Genomic DNA, 24,840 nt, shown 5'->3' with positions numbered 1-24,840 from the left:
CGACAATGTAACACACGAGGTCATACTCACGCACTTGAGTCAAACGCACTGCGGCACGAACACTTTCAACTACATCAAACAATTTCTCACAGACAGACTGTCTTATATCCGAATACAGGATCAAGAACACGGACCTTTTTTGCTCGGCACGATGGGCACTCCGCAAGGCGCAGTGCTGTCCCCTCTGCTATTCAACGTTGCAATGATGCGCTTGCCTGCTCTGTTGGGTGCGGTCGAAGGTGTGCAGCACGCGCTGTACGCCGATGACATCACCCTCTGGACCACGCAAGGGCGTCTGGGGGACATGGAGACAAGCCTGCAAATGGCTGCTAGCATAGTGGACCGCTATGCCCGCGGCTGTGGTCTCCAATGCTCACCGCAGAAATCTGAATTCGTGCATCTGCGCGCCCCTCGCGCTCATGCTCGACTCAAATCAATCTCACCTTGCAAAGCGGTCCCATTCAAGAATCTAAGGAAATCAGAGTTCTTGGGCTCTTTATACACAACCAGAGAAGATGCGACACAATACTCGCCAAGCTCCGGCAGGTGGCGGACCAGGTGGGCCGCATGGTCCGCCGGGTTTCCAACAAGCGCGGTGGGTTACGATGCAAGGACGCCTTGCGGCTGGCGAACGCATTCGTGACCAGTCGAATCTTGTATTCGACTCCCTACCTCCACCTGCGGAAACAGGAGGAGGATACTCTCGAAGTTATCCTCCATAAAATCATGAAACGAGCACTGGACCTCCCGGTCTCCACCTCTACCAGCCGTCTCATGGCGCTGGGTGTGGTGAATACTTTCAAGGAGCTTCGGGAGGCCCACCTCACCAATCAGTACACGCGTCTAACAAAGACAGAGTCGGGTCGCCGTCTTCTTGCCCGACTTCACATCCAACACACCCAACTCACAGAGGAGAGATGTCGCATTCCCGAAAAATGGAGACGCGCCCTCCATGTGCGGCCTCTCCCCGCCAACATGTCCAAAGAGGACCATAATGGTCGGCGCCTGGCGCGGGCGGAAGCCTTGGACCGCCATTATGGAAGCAAACCAGGAGTTTTCTATGTGGATGTCTCCGGCCCAAACCCTAGGGGTTGGTACACAGCCGCGGTCATCCACAAGGGCAAAACAGTAGATGGCCTTACGTTCAAGGCCCAGTCACTAACACACGCAGAAGAGGTTGCCATCGCCCTCGCAGCCTCTGACTCCTCCTCCAAATACATCATAACCGACTCGCGAGGGGCTTGTCGGAACGTCCAGCAAGGGTGGACTGCTCCTCTAGCTTACCGCATATACAAAAATTGCAGTCGAGATTCGGATCCCGCGTACCGATCTCTCGTTTGGGCTCCAGGTCACCAAGGTCTCCAAGGGAATGAGGCAGCCGACGCCGCCGCCCGCGAGCTTTCTCTCCGGGCATTTCCCACGGGACCCGACGCGGACCGGGATTTTGAATTCAGCCCAGTGTACAAATTTAAAGAAATATGTGAATATTACAGATCTACGCACCAAACTCTTCCCACCCCGTGCAAAGGGCTGGGAAAGGCTAACGAGCGGGTGCTCCTGCGCCTGCTCACCAATACAATGTTGTGCCCGGCTATTCTAAAACATTTTGATCCGCAATTCGACGGGCTGTGCTCGCACTGTGGGGAGGTGTCTGACATCTACCACATGGTGTGGGCCTGCCAGAAAACCCCATCTTTGCCCCCTATCCCCAACCCCAACCGAGAGAACTGGGAGGCGACCCTGTCCGGCTGCTGCACCCTAGAGGCCCAAAAGGTCTTAACGCAGTGCGCCCGGGCTGCGGCAAACGCCAATGGAGTGCCTGTCTAGGCATCCCACCTAGTGTACATACCTATATGTATTATAATAATAAACGTTTTCACCACCACCACCACCTATGTACATCAAATTCACATTTACTGTGTGGAGAGTGAAAGTGTGATGGGGTTTTAAATACTGAGCGTGTTGCCTCAGTATTTACCAAAGAAAAAAACGGGGACATAATTTAGACAGCTGCTTGCTGGATATATTGGCCTGTGTCCTGTCACTGAGCTTGTTGCCGTCCTTCTGGAGACATGCAAGCCCAGTGGAAAGCCTACAGATTTTTAATTTCCTTTTTTTGGGTGGCATTCGCTGCAATTTCATCATTCTTGTGCCTGCAGCTTGCACCACCACCAATGCCACCAGGTTTTCTACCTCGACCCCCCATGGACGGCGGGGGCGCCATGCTGCTGCCGCCTGGCATGCCTATGCCTCCGCACTATCCTCCAGCCTATCCAATGTATCCAGCGTTGCCTCCTCAGGTGCCACCACCACCAGCTGCTGCCCCTGCTCCTGTTCCCACAGGTGGGCTCTCATTTTGACAAAACGAGTGGGATTGCCCATCATGGTTCACAAGATTACCTGGAGAAGGAACTGGCACTGTACACAAATTCCAGGAAAGTTAGACTTCATGTTTGGCTTGAAAAGTGCTTTCTTAGAAAAACAGATTTACTTGTAGAAATGCAGCATTATATTGGCTCCTGACCCTAAGAATTTAGTCGGTAAAAACTGGAGTGGTTTATTTTGTATGCATTATAATGTGTCCAGTGCAGAGCATTTATTTTCTCCAAAATATGCTAGTGAAGTAAGAAAATGTGCACTTTTGAAGTACCTGCTTAGTTAGCACAAAAGGGAAGTGCAGCTTCATCTTTTCATCAAATTAAGGAACCTGCATGAATAGCATAAAGGATGGATTAGTTGGGGAATATTATTTTTACATTTTAATCAGTAGTGTTTAACCTGATGTACCTGAATCTGGAAAGAGCCTTTTGGCTATACACTGGTTTGGCCAAATACAGAGTTTACACTTCCTGGCACTCTCGGTAAACCATGCGCACTAATAGATGATAGAACCTCTTTTCTCTCCGGGTAATTCCAAGATACCTTATTGAGCAATCCTAGCTAAGTTGTTCTGCATCTATCGAACTTGTGCGCTGCAGAGAAAGTGAAAAGAAGACAGCAACAGGGAGCAAAAAATGTCGATCAAAGGCTATGCAAAGGTCAAAAAGGTTAGCACAGCATCCTGTGCTGTTAAAATGAAGTAAAACACAGATGGGCTCAAATAAACAGGACCCTCTCTCTTTTCATTACTCTATCCAGCAGTGATTAAACTCTATACGACACGGGTTCATTGCTATGTTTATTGGTGCACACCATGTTACTTACTGTCTGTGCTCTGATGCAAGGTTACTGTGCCAATTAATAATGTAAGGCATTTATTTATTTATTATTTTTTTTCACTTCCACATGCTCACACTGTAGCGTGTGTTAACGGCACCTGTAGTCTTCACTGGCTGTGGAGGGTTGGTGACAATGGCATTGTGCTACTAGGCGAGATCCTGCTTCATTTCCCATTCATGGCAACAGCATTTTTATAGAGAAGAAATCGAGAAGAATGCTTGTATACTTTGATTTCAGTGTATGCCGAAGAGCCCCGAGTAGTCACCCACTCCTAGCATGCTTCATAGTCTAGGTTAAATTTTGGTTGGAAGAATTTATTGCCTTTTTTTTTAAGCTTTCAGAAAGCATATTATGCTTCAGTATTTGCAACTTCAAAACTTTGGCAACCTTTTGATGCATTTTTTATGTGTCAGGAAATGTGTTACACTTGGATGTATGTGACTTCAAAAATGTTTTTCACCTTTTTGTTATAATTGCGTCAAGTGGAAGATAGGAATCTTTTGAAGCACGATCTTCATTTTTCTCAAAACAGCATTTTTGGAGGTTTATTAGTCTTTTTCTCAGTAACTATATGGTTTAAGGAAACTAAATAAGATTTCATTCAATGCCTCTTCATTGGCAGAGGGTAGAATCAAGGTAGACCAAGATGAAAAACATTGGTACATAAATCCAAGAAAACCAAACAAAGTTTGGGGGGAGGCTCTGTCTGATGTTTCAACAAGAGGAATTGTCTTGGTCTGGGCAGCGTAGTCTTCACTGGTGGGGTGTACGTACGCTTTTGCTTCCAAAGAAAAACAGCAAGGTGGTGGTGGTGGTGGTGACAAACGTTTATTCATTTAAAAGGGGTGCATGTATGCATGGGCCGGATCTTTGACTAATCAGCCCTTACAGATACTGGGTGGGGTCCCTAGTACGGGCCCCAGTGATGTCGGCCGCTGCCCGGGCGCGCTCGACCAAGGCCTTTTGGGCCTGCAGGTCATAGCAGCCGAGCAGGGTCGCCTCCCAGTCCTCCCGAGTGGGGTTGGGTTGAGGAGGAATAGCTGGGTTGGATGGGCAAGCCCACACCATGTGGTAGATGTCCGAAGACTTCTCCGCACAGTGCGGACAACTGCCCGTGAAGGAGGGATTAAAATGTTTTAGTGCTGCCGGGCACAGCAGAGTGTTGGTATACAGACGGAGTAGAAGCCGCTCCTCCGTCTTAGATAGACCTTTACTTGGGCGAGGGTAAAGGCTATGACAAGATTGATAGTAAAGAACAATATCTTTAAAAGAATACGCGGGTTCGAATTCGAGATCCTGATCTAGGGGGTCGAGATGGGAAGCCCGGAAAGAGAGCACGTGGGCGGCGGCGTCGGCTGCCTCATTCCCTTCGAGACCCATATGAGCAGGAGCCCATACTATTTTCCGGTAAGCGGGGTCCCCGGTATAGGTGCAGTTGTGAAGTAGTCGGTAGGCTAAGTATGGTGCCCAGCCTTGCTCGACGTTCCGACAGGCCCCTCGCGAGTCGGAGATAATTGTTTTAGAATCAGTGTGAGTAGCTGCCAGCGCAATGGCGACCTCCTCCGCGTGGGTTATGTCACGGGCGCGAAATGTAAGCCCGTTAACAGTTTTGGACTGGTGGACCACTGCGGCCGTGTACCATCCCCCATGGTGGGGGCCGGAAGCGTCCACGTAGTAAATGCCGGGTTTCGACCCATAATGGCGGCCCAGGGCTTCCGCCCGCGCCAGGCACCGGCCATTGTGGTCTTCACGTGTCATGTTTTTATAAAAGGAAGAGGGCGTACGTGGAGGGCGCATCTCCACTCTAAAGGGAGGCGTACACGATCTTCCATAAGGGTGGTATGTTGGATGTGTAGCCGGGCAAGGGGGCGGCGACCCGACAGTATTTTAGAAAGACGTGTGTATTGGTCGGTTAAGTGAGCCTCTCGGATCTCCCGGAACGTATTCACCATGCCCAGGCCCAGTAGACGCTGGTTGGAGGTGTTCACGGGGAGATCGAGGGCTCTCTTAAAAATTTTGCGCAGGACGACTTCGAGTGCATCCTCGTCTTGTTTCCGAAGGTGGAGGTAAGGCGTCGAATACGAGGTTCGACTGGTCACAAATGCATGCGCCAGCCGCAAGGGGTCTTTGCACCGCAACCCCCCACGTTTGTTAGAAACCCGGCGGACCATGCGGCCCACCTGGTCCTCCACCTTACGGAGTTTCGCCAAGGTAGTGTCCGACCGTCTATGTTGATGAATGAAGAGCCCCAGTACCCGGACTTCTGTTCGTTCAGGAATTGATCCTGTCTCTAAAAAAGCTCAATTTTGGCCGTACACTTTGGTGAGGGGCGTATGTGTACAAATTCAGATTTTTGAGGGGAGCATTGAAGGCCGCAGCGGCGAGCATAATGGTCCACTATGGTTGCCGCTTGCTGCAGGTTGGCCTCAATATCTCCAAGAGAACCTTGCGTGGCCCACAGGGTGATGTCATCGGCATACAGCGCATGCTGCACACCAGCGACAGCACCCAACTGGGCCGGCAGGTGCATCATAGCCAGATTGAATAAAAGAGGAGACAGCACTGCACCCTGTGGTGTTCCTCTGGTTCCAAGTTGGAACGGGCCATGTTCGGTGTCCTGAATTTTAATGTAGGATTGGCGATCTGTCAAAAACTGCCGAATGTATCTGAACGCGTTGCGTCCGCAACCAGTTTGTGAAAGATGAGTGAGTATTACCTCATGAGTAACGTTGTCAAATGCTCCTTTCAAGTCTAAGGCGAGTATGACCTTGTCGTTGTGAGGGCATTCGACAGGGTCAAGAACGTCCCGATTAAGTTGTAGCAAAACATCCTGTGCGGACCTGTACGGGCGAAATCCGAACATGGAGTCTGCGAAGATGTGTTGATTTTCCATGAACTCGGACAACCTGTCACGCACCATCGTCTCCATTAGTTTGCCCGCACACGAGGCTAGAGAGATGGGGCGAAGGTTGTCCGTGTTGATAGCCTTGCCAGCTTTTGGAATGAAAGTGACCAGAGCAGTCTTCCAATCGATGGAGAGTGGCGCGTCCCCAAGCCAAATTGAATTGATGTAATCCAATAAGGACTGGTAGGCCGGGTCGAATAAGTTAGCTAGTAATTTGACTGTAATTTTGTCCCAACCCGGGGCTGTGCCACGTTTCATTTTCGCCAGGGCCGCCCGCAGATCGTGGAGCTGAAACGGCTGATCCAGCTCAGCGTTCTCCGAACCTGCATAAGAGTGCGCCGGTCCGCGGGGGTCCTGGGTAGTGCACAAGTATTGGTCCCGCAACTTGTGCGCTAGCTGAGTTGTGTTGCCCTGAAAGCTGTGTATGGCACGTTGTAGATGTTTCTGAGTTTCTGTGTGTGTCTGCGTTGGGTCGATAAGAGCGCGGAAGAGCCGCCAGGTGTTCCTGCTGGACATCTCCCACGCCGCCGTGTTGCAACGATCCACCCAGTTGGCGTCTGCGAGCTGGGCCGCATACTCGGCCACCTGCTGGGTGAACTCTGAAATTCGAGCCTTAAGTTTACGGTTATGCTTTTGTCGGGACAAGGCAATGCCGCGCTTCCCAGAGGTGGAGGAGGTGGTTATCTACGTCTGATACCGCCTCTGAAAGCTGAATTTTGGTTTCGGTGGAGCGAAGGCTAGAAACCAATTGTTCGGACCATGACTGGTAGCCTTGCTCGAATATAGATGTAGTTGTGTTGTAATTTTTCCTAAATTTGGACCAGTCTGGGAGTCGAGCCTGTGTTGTGGGTTTTGTTAATGGTCTGGTCCGAATTGTAGTGTTTAGTATACAGTGGTCGCTACCGAGGGTTTCCTCAGTGTTAACCCAGTCAGCATACTGAATGTTGCGAGTAAAGGTTAAATTCGGACACGTGTCCCGAGTCACGGAGTTGCCTATACGTGTTGGGTGGACGGGGTCTGTGTGAAGAGTGAGGCTCAAAGTAGATGCAAGCTTCGCCAACTTGCGTCCCCATTTCTCTTCACGGCGGTACCCCAGACTCGACTGGGGGCGTTAAAATCGCCCACAATCAAGAGGGGGTCCCGACCCGCAGGGGAATTGAGGCAATTAGGGTAAGGAACGAAAGAACATTGTCTTAAAGATTGCCTTGTTTGAACTGGGAATTGACAACCACACTGCCCAGATGAAGAAAAGTCCTCTTGTCAAAACATTGGCTTGCAAACTGAGGTCTCCCCTCAGCTCTTATTAAGTTTTCTTGGACTTTGAGCTACAATCAGCATCCGAAGTCAGCTTGTATTTTGTAGCAAAAGCTACACTATGCTACCCTTGAGCATTTCGCTGGGGCCTGGGTGCTGAAAGCGCCATTTGGGCCTCTCCTTTCATATGGGAGGGCGACATTAGAATCAGTCTGCCATGACATTTGAATTCACATTACCCTATTCCACATAGGCACATTCATAGCAGGCATAGCAGGTTCTGCATAGAACGCCGGTGAACTTTGATGCGTTCAATGGAACCACTGGTTGTGTTTGATGTAATGCTCAGTCGCCCGCAGCCAAGCTTTCGTTCCACATTCGGTTCAGCAACGTTGAACCCCTATAATTTTTGATGATCGAAAAGAAAAGTTAATGGTGTCAATATCATAGAATCAAGAAAAAAATAAAATAAAAAGTAATAAATTTGTTTCATGTTCATTGTGCCCTGGTTATGCAGTATATTTGTCCTGGTTATGCAATATAACCATCTTCTCTGCTGTCCTTCAACAGAAAGGCACATAGATGACAAAAGGAATGAAACTGAAAAAAAAAAAAAATGTCTAGTTTGAAGCTCTAATGTTAGCTGCATTCATTTTTAATGTTTCTAGCAAATTTCGTAGCCATTGCTTTTGTTGCAACTACCATAGAGTTCATCTTTTATTACTGTTTTAAAAGTCTTGCCCTTACCCTAATTATTTGCTTGCATGCCTTTGACATACTAGAGCTGATCTGATTGTGGAAATAGCATTTTTAGCGTGAGTACAAGGTCGGTCACATATTGTGCTCACTGCCTTGGTTGGTAGTAGTTCCCCCTGCGGTTCCTGCTGCCCTGCCTGTATCGTCGCCATCGCAGCCAGCTACAGCCTCCCCAAAGCCAGAGGCAGCTTCTACACCTCCAGCCACCCCAGCTGCCGCACCTGCCGAAAATGCTGCTGCATCTTCACCTGCCGCTCCACCGGCCTCTGTAAGTACAGCTGAAATAACTTCCTTAGGGCACAGGCATTATGCATGAGCACGGTGATGACAGTGCTCACAAAAACCAATGATTCTGTTCTTTTGTGGGCACAGAAGAGCAGCAGCTGGACAGAGCACAAGGCGCCTGATGGCCGTACTTATTTCTACAACCACACCACCAAACAATCCAGCTGGGAGAAGCCCGATGAACTCAAGACACACACTGAGGTAACCTTTACTTTTTGGCAGCAGAACTGTCCATGTTTGGATAGCCTCTTTTTCTTTGCCTAGCCTACCTCACTCACTTTGCCAGCTCTCTTAGGTTCTTGAACAGTGACACATAACATTATCTTTAATCATTTTTAAATCTGTTGTGTGCTGAGTATTTTTTTAGCCTTGCGAAGGAGCTTCACGGTGTGTGATTATCTGTGCTTTGTATGGCTAGTTGCTACTGTCCCAGTGCCCTTGGAAAGAGTACAAGTCGGATACGGGCCGCACTTACTTCCACAATGTCCTCACCAAGGAGTCTCGGTGGACTATTCCCAAGGAGCTTGAAGAGCTTAAAGGTAACGAGACTACTCTCAGTCTTCTTCACTGTGAGGTAGGTGATGCACTTACAATGGGGGGATGGTGGGCAATGTGTTGACACTAGCAGTGTTTGTACTGGCACATAAGCATCACTTGTTTAGATCATGCACTACTATTAATTGTTTGTGCATATTGCAGCAGCATTCTTGGGTACAGATGCTGAATGAAGACCATTTTATGTGCTGTGATTGTGAAAACACTCCAGTATTGTTGCAGACGTTGCAGTGCCACTATTTAAAATATTTTCTGAGACCTATCAGATGATTTATATCTCTGCACTGCTCATGCAGCTTTTGCACCTTGTGGCTTGTGCACATATGTAGTGCAGTGGGAAAACCCTAACATACAATTCTTTTACTCTTCCTTGTCAAGACCCTGCCGTGGTAGCTTAGGGCGCTCGACTGCTGAACCTAAGGACATGGATCAAATCCTGGCATCCACTTTTTGATGGAGGGGAAAAGCATGGCACCCGTGAGCTGTGTGGTGTCAGCACACACTTAAGAACTCTAGGTGGTCCAAATTTCTGGAGCCCTCCACTACGGTGTCCCTTATAGCTCAAGTCCCTTTGAAACATAAACTTTACAAATCAAACCAACCTTCCTTGTCAAGATACATTCAAGGAACTGGTCAGGTAACTACGTTATCAAAGCAGCATTCTTAGTGATAGTAAAAAGGATGCCACTAAATATGTCTTGCAACGATGCATAACAATATAGAATGTGCTAGCAAAGTGCCACATTTTGAATGGTTTCTCTTTGCATCTGCCTGTTGCGTGAGCCACTGATTGCAGCAGCTGTATAATTGTGTGGTAAGCTCATCTGGAGCCAAGTGTGGGTACGATGATTGCAGCAGTTGCTCAGGTCATGGTTGGGCGAACCCATTCGAGCCATTTATTTCACTTTTAAAAGAAAGGGAGTTCAGCATTGTTTATTTACGGGAGCGTGCCCCCTCCATGAAATATGTTTTGTGAGCTTCCGATTCATATTTGTTCAACAGTATGCACAAAAAATGCTTCAGAAGGGGTATTCATATATGTATACAAGTGTTTGCATTGGAGCACACAATCTGAAAGTGCAGAAATAAATTTTTGAATGAGGGTCGTGAAGAATCACACGGCCTTGAAGAGTTGGAGCCAACACCTATGCAAGTTGAGTGTTTACTTTCAGTACTACTGAAGAGCAGGCAGCTTCAAATTTTCCACTCCAGTTTAGTGTTTGTAAGCTGATGTAGCCAAGCCCCAGTCTAGTGTACTGAGTCTTGAACTGGCCTAGGTGATTGCGGCTCGTGTATGAATTAAATCTATGTGCTGCAAGGTTTTCTTTGTAAGTAGAGCTACGCAAAGGCAAGGTGAGCTCCATTCGATCAAGGAGTGAAGGCAGAGAAAAAAATGATTTGCATATTTCAAGACAGTTGGGCCAGGATGTATAGAACCTGGATATTTCGAATTGCTGGCTATGCAGGGCACACAAATTACCCGCACGAAAATCCTATAGAAAAGTCGTGCTGTATACCGAACTTAAATTTCGGTGGTCATCCGACATTTTAAACTGCACACCATGTCCCTGCAAGTAGTCTGGCCTTATCGCCTGGGATTCCCTGGCCTTATCCATCTACATGGGACACTACTCCTCACTACAAAAAAGAAATCAACATTCACTATGACAGCATTAGAGAAACTCTTCATACACTTACTCTTCCTGATAAATCACTCACTACCACGCAAATATGCATTCTTAGATGCGTACAACTAAGTACACTGCTTACTCCTGCCAGATCGTTTCTATACCGATTCAGACATTCCCCTGCATGCCCAAATTGTTCCGAACACTATGCAAACTTGGAACATTGCATGTTTTCGTGCCCTGTGGCAATTCAATCACCCCACTTTCCACGCCCTCCTCCCCCAACGTGGCAGGCTTGGTTAGCATCTGACCAGCTGAATGATCAGTTGGCCTTGGTGACCCTGGCTCAGGAGGTTCTTGGCCCCTCCTCCTCCTCCTCCTCCTCCTCCTCCTCCTCCTCCTCCTCCTCCTCCTCCTCCTCCTCTTCTTCTTCTTCTTCTTCTTCTTCTTCTTCTTCTTCTTCTTCTTCTTCTGCTGCTGCTGCTGCTGCTGCTGCTCCTCCTCCTCCTCCTTCTTCTTCTTCTTCTTCTTCTTCTTCATCTCTTAGCTGCTCTCTTCAATCACGCTACCGCTGGGAAATTTTGTGATGGTATGAACACAGGATGTTTAATTTGCACTCCACATTGCTGCCATGTGGTGTCTTCACCTAACCGACCATAGCCCAGCTGGTGCCCTTGAGGGGTGTCCTTTGCTGCCGAAGGCCTTCCAGAAACCAACTGTACCATTATTTTAATGAGCTGCCATTCTTACAGCGTAGTGGTAAAAGGACTAGGCATCCTATGATAGGCATTGGATAGTTTCAAAGCAGCATCTGCTGCAGCCTTGTTGCAAAGCAGGTTAGTGATGCGCTGCCAGCTCACTGGTGAGTAACACATCACTGTCACAAGCATGGGTGTAACATGTTCTCACTCTTGTGTTTTAGATAAGCTGGTCTATTGCTACTTCTTTATATATTGGATTATTTGATACGCATATCAAACCATTTCAATCTCCTTGGAGTTGATATATATTTGGGTTTGTCTTTAACCAGTAAGATTGCAAGTATGCTCACGGTAAGAGTAATTCACAATCGTGCCCTTTTTAACCTTTTGCAGGCACCTTTTCCAGCAGCCATTGAACTGAGTAGCATTTGACACAATTTACATAGCATGCACCACATGCATTAAAGTGAACATCTTTGTCCTGTGATCACATCATGTGCTGCCTATCACTGATTAAAAAAAGAAAGAACAAACTTGTTGTTCTTTACTAAATTGGAACCTTTGCACTAGCTTTGGGCTGCGCATTTGTACCATCAAACACTTCATGCGATCAAAGCACCTTCACAGAGATGTCAGGCTTGAGCACTTGGTTAAAGTTGTTGATTGTAACGTTGGTTTAGGATCAGGCACGCTTGTGCTTACCCATTCATAAATATTAAATTTGGTCTAGCTCAGGACAGTTAATTTTCATGGGAATTAAAAAAAAAAAAAGATGGCAGTAGGGTGCATCATGCGAGTCACCAATACAGTGGGGTTGTTGACTCCTGTCAGTAACCCCATTGTATTTTATTGACTCCCATCATGTAATTGTTGGGCTATGCTCTCAAGCTCAGTTGCCTTTGGGCGGCATTAACCAACTGTCAGCAGCTGCTGATAAGACAGGTCTTCTATCTGTGGTATGGATCCAAGAGAACATAATTTCTTTTGCAATCCTCAATAAAGCTGGGAGTGGCAGTCTTGATATCTGATCTCATTTTCTTTGCAGCCACCATTGCTGCCCAGGGAGAGGCCACCAAGTGAGTGTGCTTTCTTGATGCTAATTTTATTTGCTGATTATTTGCTTAGCTTTATGACCTGTGCACACTTCATAAAATGATCCTCTATATTATGTGTTTATTTGATGTTGCATGCACTTTAAAATTGGTGTCACTGTTGGTGAACCCTCTCCCTCTCCTGAGACTAGACACTCTTTTTGTTGAAAAGTGACACTGGTGTCTTTATTTCTGTGTACAAAGTTTGAAAAATGTAGTACGCGCATACAATTGTCTGTTCGAGGCCCACTTCTGGATCTTACTTTAATCACACAGTGCATCTCATTGTACTCATAGAATCATGAGGGCTGTATTTTAACAGTGGTTTGGGGTTATTACGCTCACTTAGTCTGCAGCATGTTATTTATGACATGTTTTCAAGGGCTGTAGTTTCCTGCGATTGCCCCCCAAAATATTGACCTAAGCTCTTTTTTCTGGTATTGTGTTTTAACAGCTGCCCATTCCAGCACTGGTTTGCCTTTATTTGCTTTTTCTTTGCCACTCAACTCTTTCAGTGGCTGCACTCTCTCAACAACCCGCACAGCCTTCATTATTATTATTATTTTTTTTTTTATGCAAGCTTGCCGTAAGGCATATTATAGAAACTCATGTAAATGGTTTTCCGTGAGGAACCGGAGCAGGCTCCCACTCTTAGCGTTGTCGGTGAGCCATTTAGAAAAGTCCTCTTCCCTTGTTGCGGTTAGTCCCACTTCGCACAGAATCTGTGTCCTTGATGCCCTTGTCCCTGCACAAGTCCATAGCAGGTGGCGAATATCCACTTCTGCAGCTGGTGTGGAACACTTCGGGCATGTGGTTGGTCCAATGTCTTCTTGAAATTCCCATCGGCATGTTACCGACGGGGTAAGGGTCGCCCCAGCTCTTATTCTTCTAAGGGAAACCTCCTCCAATCTCGTTAAGTTATGAGGGAGGGGGAATGTACACGGGAGAATGAGGACACGTGTACTTTTCCTTAAATAGGAAGCTAAGATGGGAACAGCAGAGCGGGCATCAAAAGGGAGCCTGGTGGGGGGCGCATTAGTGTTTGGAACTTTGTGCGTGAGGTGGTCAACTTTTCTCTGCTCAGCGTTCTCAGCATCGTCTTGTGTCCAATGCATCTGAATGCGTATCTTTGTTTTTTTATTGAGTGCGTGGATTTCCTGGATAACACATAGCGTCTTCGTCACTTTCTTCAGTTGTTTTATGGCGGCTAAGGAGTCTGTATAGATGTGGGCTTCTGTCATGGAATCTATTTTATTTATGGCCTCCATAGCATCGCGGATTGCATAGAGTTCCATCACAAGCGGGTCCGGGTATTCTGAAACATATTCTTTATGTACTTCTAGTTCGCTGTGTATTGGACTAGTAGCTGCTGTTCTACCGTCATTTTCTATAATTGATGTGTCCGTATATGCAATGCAGGTACCTGGAAGTGCTTCAACCATAGGTCGAGATGCCAGCTTTTTTTTGCCACGAAGCCGAGTGGTTTTGTTTGTCGTAATAGTCGCGAATTCCCACGGAGGGGGGTCGGCCATTGGGGGTGTTTGAACTGCCACTTCGTTGTACAAGGATGCTATGGGCGTAACATACTTTCGCTTCATATTCCTTGTTGCTTCTCGTTGTTCAATTAATTCTGTCAACGTATTTATCTGTGCAAACTCTTGGAGAATAGGGATAGGGGTAAGTTTTGGTGAGGCCGTGATAGTGCGCATTGCGTTTCTATTTATTGTTTCCAATTTCGTCCACTGCCGCCTCGTGAGTCTTTGGAATTGGGCCTGGTATAGTATCCTAGGCTGTAACACTGATTGTACAAGACGTCTTGCCATGTCCGCTCGAGCTTCTCCTCCCCTAGACGAAATGCGTTTTATCAAGTTTAAGGAAGTTGCCGCTACCTTTTTCACCTTATGAAGCCATTGTGTTCCTTTGCCGGATTTGTGAATTTCTAGGCCAAGAACTCTCAACTCGTCCACCTCTCCCAATGCCTGATTTCCAATCTTTAGGGGAACTCTTTGCGTTGCCAATTGTTTTCTTCAATTCTTGTTGGCAACATGAATGTAACTGGACTTTTCAGGTGACAATTCCAGACCTGCATCTTGGACGTACTCATCTATGGTATTTAAAGCCTCTTGCAGATACCAATTCTGTCTCTCAAGTTGTTTATGAACCGACCAAATCGTGACATCATCTGCGTATATCATGAACCGCATTTCTGGTACTTCAGCTAATTTCCACGCCAATGGGATCAGTGCGATATTAAATAGTAGAGGTGCTAACACTGACCCTTGTGGCACGCCTTTGTTCGAGGTGTAATTGCCAATTTGTTTTCCGTTTATCCGGATAGAAAACGTCCTGTCCTTAAGCAGATTATGTACTGCTTTTATGACCTGCAAGGGAATGCCCGTACATTCCATGTTGTTAAGAATCTTGGTATGTAACACGTTGTATGCCTTCACCACGTCAGTAGCCACTACAGTGCGCACTAGGTGGCTATAAGGTGACACGTGTATGATCTCTTCAGCGAGCATAGCCAGTTCATTTTCTGTGCCAAGGTTTGTTCGGAACCCAATTTGTCGAGCATAGTATTTTTTATTACTTTCCAACCACCATGATAGGCGGGTGGCTATCATCTTTTCATAGATCTTGCAAATTGTGGGTGTTAGCGAGATGGGCCGCAAAGATTCTAGGCTTGTGGGAGGTTTCCCAGCCTTTGGTATTGTTACCACCACCGAGTGTTTCCAGCCGAGGGGAATGTCTCCTCTTTGCCATACCTCGTTTACCACATCTAACAAGCTGTCAACTGCGGCTCCTTCTAAATTCTTGAAGACTTGAAGGAATATCGTCATGTCCAGGCGCAGTTTTACCATTCGCTTCTTCTATAGCAGCCAGTAACTCCAATTTGGTAAATGGTGATGTTATTCCTGTTTTATCAACCGCATCCACTGTCGGTGAAGGCACCGGATAATGTGCGCGGTTCGGGAAAAAAAGGGCAGCAACCTGATCTGCAAACTTCTCTGGTGTAAGCTGTAATGCGAGTGCAATACTTTCTGCATGATCTTTAACCTGCCGCCTCTTTTCCATGCCATAGAAAGTCCTCCAGAGGGCCTTGTTAGTCGTTCCTGAGCCCGAACGACTTCACCACTCATCCCATCTCCTATGAGCCAGCTGTTTTTCATATCGGCGTGCCTGTGCCGTCACTCTGTTTACTTCAATTTTTTTTTACACGTCTTCAGGATGGCGACCAGCCTGTATCTCGGCCCGTTTTCGGCGTGCCCAAAGTTTTAGTAGGTGCAGGTCGGGAGTTGGCTGATCTTCGTTCACTGTAGTTGTAATGGTGTGATCCTTGAGTACCGTTTGCAGGGTGGTAACAAGAGTATTCGGGCTAACTGAATGCGTTCGAGTATCTTGTCGTACACCATCCCAATGTGTAACAGAAGCTTTCTTTCGAATTTTCTTCATATGTCCCAAATTAAGGCCAATAGTAATGGGGACATGGTCACTACCCCACGCATCTAATTCCGCCTGCCATTATGGTGCACCAGGGCCCTTCCACCACGTCAAGTCTGGTGAGCGTGTTTGTGTTGCAGGTAGCGTTGCGACTCCTGGATGATTTAGCAGTGTAAATTTCATTTCTGTGAAGGCAGTATGAACTTGATCACCCCTTTTAGAATCATAATCATATTCCCATACGGTGTGCGGAGCGTTAAAATCTCCACCGATTAGTATCGCAATTCCAGGGTATGAATGGCGAATATGCTTAACCCATCCAAGATTAAGTACTGTTTCTTGGCCGAGCGTACACGGACACTAATATAAGGGGCGTTTTGTTTGGACGCGTGAGTACAGCAACTACTTCCTGCTGAGTGTTGCACCACTTGCTCAAGTCAAGTGGTGTTTGGGGAATGTTGGCCCTAATATAGACGGCAGCTTTTCCTGGTGTTTCGGTCTCTGCTCTTGCTCGTTTATCAGGGATAGATATTCATTACATTACAGTAGCCACCTTCTCCTTTGCACATACATGCCACGCACTTTGCCCCGATATCATTATGAAACTGGCTTCTCCTAGAAGCTCTAGAAACTGGTGGCAGACTTGCTTTAGCTGCTTTGAAAAGGTTTGGGACAAAAAATTTACACCATTAGTTTCTAATTTATTGTGTGGTGCATTGTGCCTCCTGAGGAATTTAACACTTTTTGCTGTGGAAAACTTGGGGCCTTGGCTATTGTTCCAGTCAGAGGGAGGGTGTGCCGGCCAGATTGGTGTCAGAATGGAAGTGTGTGGTGGAATGCAGGGAGGACGACAGTGTGGCAAACATTCAGCTGCCAAGCTCGGCACCAGCGGAGGCTGCAGGCAGCACTCCCGGGCAGGCACAGCAGCCACCACAAGCACAGCCACAGGCACCGCAGCAGCCGCAGCAGCAACAGCAGCCTCAACAGCCCCAGCAGCCTCAGCAACAGCAGCCACAGACAGTCGAAGAGGAGGAGAAGTAAGTGGGGCGTATGTGCCTTCAGGGCTTGGTGCCCTGAACTGTTGGCTCTAGGCTGTGCATTGTGTGCAGGTCAAGTGATGAAGAGGAGAGCAAGGACCGGCCCATTGAGTTCAAGGACAAGAAGGAGGCCATTGAGGCATTTAAGGATCTTCTCAAGGAGAAGGTGTGTGTATATGTGTGTACGCACCTATACTGTGTCAAGTGCATGCTTGTTGGCTTGCCATCTAGTATTCACCCGTTTTTTTTGTCCGTGATGGTTAGAGGGATTTTTTTTTCTTCAAGGTTTCTCACTTCTATATGTCGACGCTGTTTTGTATCACCTATGCTATTCTTGGCTGTGCATGGAAGTTGTTGGGGTGCAGTTGAAATGTTACAGACATTACCTTGTCTCTGTGTTGTTTTTTTTTTTCACATCTTCACACCTTGGAAGCTGTAACCTCTGCCACTGTTGAGGTGGTGACGACCTTGATGGCAGCAGTTCTGGCCTTGAGAGAAAAAAAAAATTGAAGGACTGAGTTTCTGCACATTGTGGATTTGGCGTGTAGACTTCCTTTGTCTCCTGGCTTATTTCATTGTCCCATGCCACATCTTGTGCAGGATGTGCCAAGCAATGCCAGTTGGGAGCAAGCTTTGAAGCTTATTGCCAATGATCCCCGTTACGGGACACTGCGCAAGCTTAATGAGAAGAAGCAGGCCTTCAACTTGTACAAGACACAGAAGAGCAAAGAGGAGAAGGTTGGGCCATTTATTTTTCTTCCCTGCTCTACTTTACTTATTGCATTAGCAGCATAATTCTTAATTTTTTGTAAATCTATATGAAATCCACATCAGTCATATGGAGTTGCGTTTTCATTCGTCCTCTGGAACGCATGATGCCAAAGTGCGAAACTACAAAATCGTTGTCAGTTTGGTTTCTCGCTTATCGACTAGATGACATGCTAGTTTTATTGAAGACAGCATGAGGTGCTATTTTATTGCTATTGATTTGTCTATGACTGCTGGCCTTGCAATCGCATCGTTGCATTGTGGCAAGAAACCATTGGTTATTTGTGCTTTGTTTTGATGGTGTCAGTGTCTACTAGTATGAAAAGTCAAGTTTTTTGTTTTGGCCAGCAAGGGCTGGGCAGTTGACCTAGTATATGGTACTGTGCTCATGTAGCTAGTGAATGCCTGGCATTAGACTAGTGGCATGAAGCATGAATATCAGCTGCTTTTTTCTTGCGAAAAGGTACTATAATTATTTTGAGAGCTGCCATGTGAATGTGTGCTGTCGAGGGGATGAGACGTCATGAGGAGTTAGAATGCACAAATAATATTGTATGCATAGTTCTACAAACACAGTGCCACATTCGCTGAGTCGGTTAGTGTATTAATAAGTTACTAAGCTAGAGTTGCAATAAGCATGGTCTGTCATGAGTGCTGTGACCTATATAAGGCTTGCATTGCACCTAGTTCAAGCGCATACTAATATTTCGTAGCAGAGAGGTGTATTAGCCGCAGGACCAAAGAAGAAGAGAATATGGAATTAGGTTTCACCATTTCAGCAGTCTACTTCCTATGCGTCACTAGCGTAGTGAAATTCGCTGAGTGAAAATGAAGCAGGCATGCAGGAAAATATTGAAAGTAAACTATGTATTTAGCATCACAAATGCATCCCTGTCCCCTGAAGCAACCTTGACAAGGTTTTTGTGACTGCATGTAAGAATGAAACAGGTTTGCGCATTATATCAACAGTGCTGCCATATTCTTTTTCGTTCTTTGATATGCCTATTTAGGGCTCAGCGCTGTCACGCACGTCTCTACACCAGAGTGTAAAATTCTTCACCGAGCTCTTGTTATGTTGCATGTAAGAAAAGAGAAAAGAAGTTTTATTTAATGACTCTGGTGAAAACTGTGTAGAGTACAGTTTGATGAGGCTGGATCTCAGGGCGGTACAATAGTGGCTCTACAAATAGATAGTATGGGCCACCGCCGACCGGTAACAGCTGCAACTTATAAGAGATTCCACGTAAGTATATTTGGAGCTCTTTGTTAAAGAGATAAAACCTGATTTTGCCCAATTCTTGCTCCCTGAACAGATTTTTGGCTGAAAATGCATCTTCTAGACCAGGCAGTGTAGTTTTTCAGTGCATAAAGCTGATGAAACTGTACTAAACTGCAGGAGCTGATTTCAGAACGGTGTTATCAAATTTCAGTAAAGTTATGCTTTTCAAGCCTTTTTTAAGGATAAGTTGAGAAAATACATATTGAATTCAGAACAGTGGCACTGATCATGTGTATCAAGCACTACTTATGCTAATGACGACCTGTTCTGAGGCTGTCGTGTATTTGTAATGGTCACTGTCAGGTTGGATATGTACTTTTGCAGTGTGTAGACAAAAGGGAGGCAACGAAGTGCTTTGATGTAAATCGCAGTGCTCATTTTGAGACAACTTCACTAATAAATGAGAAAAGAAGTAATAATTTGATGAGGTAGTTTTTTTTTTTTTGATGTGACCTCTAATTTCTGTTTTCTTTATAAGGGAAAAATGTGGTGTTTTAGTTCAATATAGAAACTGAGGTCAATAATGAACTGTCTTTAGCTGCAAGAAATGACTTGAAGTCTCCCAACAGCGGGACTTTTTGCTGCACAACCTAATTTCTACTCAAAACTAATAGCTGTCATTAATGCAAGATATTCTGTCTTGCAAACCAAGAAGTTTTAGTCCAGGGTTCCAACACGTCGAATCATCCTTAATGGTCCAAATTTCTGCAGGAGGAACAGCGGCTGCGTGCAAAGCAAGCCAAGGAAGACCTTGAACAGTTTCTGCAGAGTAACGACAAGATGAGCTCGAATACACGTTACCGGAAGGCAGACCAGCTGTTTGGCGACCTGGACGTGTGGAAAGCTGTTCCTGAGCGGGAACGCAAGGAGCTCTTTGACGATGTCCTCTTCTTTCTTGCCAAGAAGGAAAAGGTGCCTGTTCTATTTTCTCCATCCTCCTTGGCCCTTCTTGAATGAGCTCTACTGTGCAGGAGGAGTCCAAGGTGCTGCGGAAGCGTAACATGCAGGTGCTGAGCGACATCCTCGACTCTATGACGAGCATCATGCACAGCACAACCTGGCAGGAGGCGCAGCACCTGTTGCTGGACAACCCCACCTTTGCAGAGGATGCTGAGCTGCTCAGTGAGTAATGGCCCTCTGCAGGGATGCTGGAATAGTCTGGCAGCCTTGTGTCAGCACCCTTGTGTGGTTAGTTGTTAGCTGCTGGACCTTTGTGGTGGCAGAGTGAATTCCAAGAAAAGAAAAATATAGCTGATGATGGCGGTGGCTCGGGTCAGGAAATTAAATTTTAAAGTTTTCAAGATAGGGTGAGTACAGGTGACTTGGGACTGGAATACAGTTAAATCTGGTTATGCAGCTGCCGATCAGTTTTTTGGACTCGGCGGGATCCGGGATACGGTCTGAATTTGAAATGGTGTGAATAATTCGAAAAATCCGTGAATATGAAAAAAAAGACATTGTTGCAAGAAAATTGGCTTTAAAAATAACGAACTTCACCACTCCTCATGTTGCATTTGTAATCCAATAATAGAGTTATAGCACAGCGTGATCCGCTAATGTGATCTGCTTCTGCATGCACAAGCTAGCGGGATCAGATATGGTGGGCTGCCAGTGGGCGCGTGATGATTGATTCCGATGCAGCGGGCCTCGCCGGGAAGCTCACGACTTCATGACTGTCACATGGCGATCTGCACATATGCTGTGGCACCCGCAGAATTATGCTGTGCTATACAATCGAACCTCGATGTAACGAACCTCAGTGTAACGAAATTCGCGATGTAACAAATTTTTTTATTTCCCTATTTCTGCCCTTGAAAACCATGTATTTTTTTTTTGCGATTTGACGAAGTCCTCGCACATCGCATGCATGTACCAGTGGCTACCTTGACAATTGGGTGAGAACTAAAACTTCAGCCCTGACACACCGTATTTTACATCTGCCCTTTTACGCGTCAATTTTGCCGGCAGTCTGGAATTTGCGACTGAAACAAGATCCGTCGTGTGCATACAAAACCCGCGGTGCGGAAGCTTTAGGACGCGCCATGCCATGGCGTAACTCGCCAGTCAGAACAAAAAAGCGCTAGCCGGAAATACCGTATTTAGTCGCGTAATGAACCCACTTTTTTTTTTCCAAGAAATATTTACACGAGTTTGAGGAGCGGGCTCAATACGCGGGAAAGGTTGAGATTTTTTTTTTTTCTTTTTAAGAGTCGTTTATCCCAGCCATCAATCATCAAAGAAAGCATGCAGTCAGCAATCATGACGCCGGGCTCTTTGCATCCTTCCCATCAAAAGTTGCTTGCTGCTATCAAATGTTCAAATAATTTTGTGGTGGCGCCCACCCCATCCCTGCGTGATAAAGCAGATAAGCGTACTGAAAACCAGGCTTGCGCAATGGGACGAGCAGAGCAGGCAACCGCGGGCACTCCTCTCTAGGCCGCTGGCACTCTGACAAGTTCGCCCCCTCCCCCCCATTTTTTTTCACCCCGTCACTATAGCTAATGCCAAGAGACACACCGTGCTGTTCTCGCTGCGCAGCACCTTGGTGCGCTGCCAAGAAATACTTTGGGCAGCGGCCAAAAGTGGGAGGTGGGCTCTTATGCAAGTAAATATAGTACGCGTAGTGAAGCCTGAACAAAGATTGCTGCACCCAAGGTAGCCGTGCTCGCGTGGGCGATGCAGACATACGACTAATCCACGGTACTACGACAGCATCCCCGTTAAAGTCCTTAGATCAGATGATCTAGAGACTCGTATTAACTCTGTCTTGTCTCCATTTGCAAATGGATGATGATGATGATGATACCAATGGCGATATCTGATGGCGGCTTTGAGAACTAGGCACTGTGCTCGCTCTTTGTGCACGCGGAGAAAAATTATGCTTTCTCATCCGTTTGTTATCACTCATTATGTGCTCCTGATATAGAAAACTTCGGGTGCCTTTGTTAGTGCTATTATTGCTAGAATTTCATGCTTAATTCCTGAATTTGTAATTTACGTGTTCCCAGCAGTGTTCTGCGAACCTGTTACTTCATTTGTGCAGCTAAAACATAGCAATCTCGATGTATCGAAAGTCGCAATTTAACGAAATTTTCGGCTGCACGTAAGACTTCGCTATATCGAGAATCGAATCGATGACACCAGCCTATTTTTTAAATCAACTAATGTATATGATCTCTTTGGGCAGGCGAATCAGTGTTTGCTTTCCCTCCATGAATGGACAGCCATTAACTCCTTGGAAATTAATACCAAAAAAACCAAAGCAATACTTTTCCGTCCCAAAAATAGAATCATTGATTTCCTGGGATTATCGCTGTGGCTAGGTTCGGTAAAAATTGAGCTCGTCCCGGAATTTAAAAGCCTTGGAGTGTATTTTAATGAACATTTATCATGGAATAAACATGTAGACACTACGATTATCAAAATAGCTAAGGTAGTGGGTATTCTTTCCAGGCTTCGGTATTGCTTACCGCAATCTGTAAAAAAAATTATCTTTCAGTCCCTATTTTCTTCTGTTATAGGATACTGCTTTTTGGTTTGGGGGACCACCACTTTTTCGAATGTTAGCAAGCTTCATAGATTACAAAAACGAGCCCTTAGAATCATCGTCAACGTTTCTCGAGACGCACCAACAGAAGCGATTTTTTGTAAATTGAATATAATTCCTATCCCGCAGCAATATGAACAAACTTTATTAAGGCGCTACAGGACTACAGCCATAAACACAGCTATCTTCTTCAAGGAACTCTACAGACTTGAACGCAAGTCTCACAATTACAGCACTCGTACAAAAAATCATTTCGTCATTCCAGAAACCCGAACAAATTACGGACGACAGAGCATTAGTTACACCTTGCCTCTTCTTCTAAACACAATTCAATAGTTACAGTGTGCAGATAACGCTGTTATTTTTATTACCTCACTGAAAGTGTGCATTTCTGTAAATATGTTTTCCACACTGCGTGTATGTTTTTTCTTCCTTGCCGCAATCGTATGTCACCTTTCTACAGTATTTAGTTAAACATTATATGAAAGTGCCATTTCGCCCTGTTGTTTCTGTTAAAATTATATTTCATTGCATAGTCAACTCATACGCCGAAGTTACCAAGTTTTTGTAAGGGGCGCAGCCCCTCGTCAAGCCGTTAATAGGCTTTTTGGCTGCGCCCCTAGCATCCTTGTGATGTTGAAATAAAGATGACTTGACTTGACTTGACTTGACTGTATTAAACTGTCTCAGCGAGGGTCATGTTTTCATCATGTCCTCACTGTTTCAGCTGAAAAAGTGCGACGATAACATTCAGTTTGCATGTGTAATGACTGATGGCCGCGAGGTTGAACTCACGGGAAGAAAGCCAGCGGAATGACAGAATCCATACGAATGCATCCCCTCCTCTTTTAGAGCATTGTTCCCATTGTTATTTTCTTCTTTCCCGCTGCTGTTCTCATCTTCGAACACGGTGATACCAGAATCTCTGTCAGAAAATCCTAATACCGTATTTACTCGCATAATGATCGCACTCGCGTAATGATCGCACCACTGAATTTTGAGGTCAAAATTCCATTTTTTAAATTCCCCGCGTAATGATCGCACCCCGAACATGGAGCCGCCTGGTGGTTGATATGCAGTCATCCCGCAGCGAATGCATTCCGACGAGTTCCCAACCTAGTCTAGTAACGTTGGAGTTCCCATGATTCCATGCTTTGCGGCGTTCGCCATTCTGCAATTCGGCAGCGTCGTAGCGTGCTTTGTGTTTTTGTGCGAGTTTACGCCATTTCACCATGGGGCGGTATGCCAGTTACACCGCCGCGTTCAAGCTCAAGGCTGTCGACTATGCACTGGAGCATGGCAACCACGCTGCTGGTAGGCATTTCGGCGTGGACGAAAGGAGGATACGCTATTGGAAGAAGCAGCGCGAGAAGCTGATGGCTACGAACAAGACACGGTGGGCTTTCCGTGGACCCAAAACAGGCAAGTTCTCTCGTGTTGAGGAGGCGGTCCTAGAATACGTGAGGGACCTGCGCAAGGATGGTTGTGCAGTGTCATTAGAAATGATACAGACGCAGGCGCGCACAACTGCCAGGAAGCTGGGAATCGCCGCAAAGGATTTCCGCGCTAGCTCCGGTTGGACGACTCGTTTTATGCGACGGAATGGACTTTCCCTGAGGTGGCGGACGTCGTTGTGCCAGCGGCTCCCAGCCGCGTATGAAAGCAAAGTGATAGACTTCCATCACTTCGTCACTAGGCTTCGCGAAAAACGCAGTTACCTCATGTCGCAAATTGGAAACGCCGATCAAACTCCTGACGTTCGACATACCCCGGAATACAACTGTGAACGAGAAGGGTGCTCGGAGCGTCCTCGTGAAGACGTCTGGCGCAGAAAAACAGCGATGCACAGTCATGCTTGCTGTGACGGCCGACGGGCGGAAGCTGCCACCATACGTGATCTTCAAACGGAAGACTATTCCGAAGGGAAACTTTCCCCGTGGCATCCATATACGTGCACAGATGAAAGGGTGGATGACTGCAGACCTGATGGTCGACTGGATCAAGACTGTTTGGGGAAGAAGACCAGGAGCATTTCTGCTTCCCTCGCTTCTGGTTTTGGACAGTTTTAGGGGTCACCTTGTAGACAGCGTGCGTGCCAAGCTGAAAGAGCTGCGCACGGACATTGCAGTCATTCCTGGCGGCCTGACTTCGCTGCTGCAGCCTCTCGACGTGTCTTTGAACAAACCGTTCAAGGACAACGTTCGACGACTTTCTGCTGAGTGGATGGCGATGGGTCAGCATGATTTGACGCCGAGCGGAAAGATTAGAAGGCCATCCGTGGAGATGCTGTGCTCGTGGATCACAGAAGCGTGGAGCAGTATCCCCGACGAGGTAGTGGCTAAGAGTTTTAAGAAGACAGGCATATCTAACGCTT

The 24,840-nt window shown here is 46.5% G+C and overlaps 1 protein-coding gene across 1 annotated transcript in view; it reads left to right on the top strand.

The window, feature by feature from the left end:
- Positions 1-24,840, top strand: part of Prp40 (pre-mRNA processing factor 40) — a 63,574-nt gene that overhangs the window by 5,610 nt on the left and 33,124 nt on the right. The window contains exons 3-12 of the mRNA XM_084593139.1: positions 2,160-2,343; positions 8,245-8,402; positions 8,507-8,620; positions 8,838-8,958; positions 12,349-12,379; positions 16,678-16,872; positions 16,945-17,038; positions 17,473-17,610; positions 19,631-19,831; positions 19,891-20,041. Of these exons, the coding sequence (XP_084449265.1) occupies positions 2,160-2,343; positions 8,245-8,402; positions 8,507-8,620; positions 8,838-8,958; positions 12,349-12,379; positions 16,678-16,872; positions 16,945-17,038; positions 17,473-17,610; positions 19,631-19,831; positions 19,891-20,041 (1,387 nt within the window). The remainder of the gene's footprint in view (positions 1-2,159; positions 2,344-8,244; positions 8,403-8,506; positions 8,621-8,837; positions 8,959-12,348; positions 12,380-16,677; positions 16,873-16,944; positions 17,039-17,472; positions 17,611-19,630; positions 19,832-19,890; positions 20,042-24,840) is intronic.

Source organism: Amblyomma maculatum, chromosome 2 (genome assembly GCF_055883805.1).
Source record: "Amblyomma maculatum isolate TAMU_Amacu chromosome 2, ASM5588380v1, whole genome shotgun sequence".
In the NCBI taxonomy this organism is placed as follows: domain Eukaryota; kingdom Metazoa; phylum Arthropoda; class Arachnida; order Ixodida; family Ixodidae; genus Amblyomma; species Amblyomma maculatum.
Note: the sequence above shows the minus strand (reverse complement) of the source record. Positions and strands in the feature narration are given on the sequence as shown.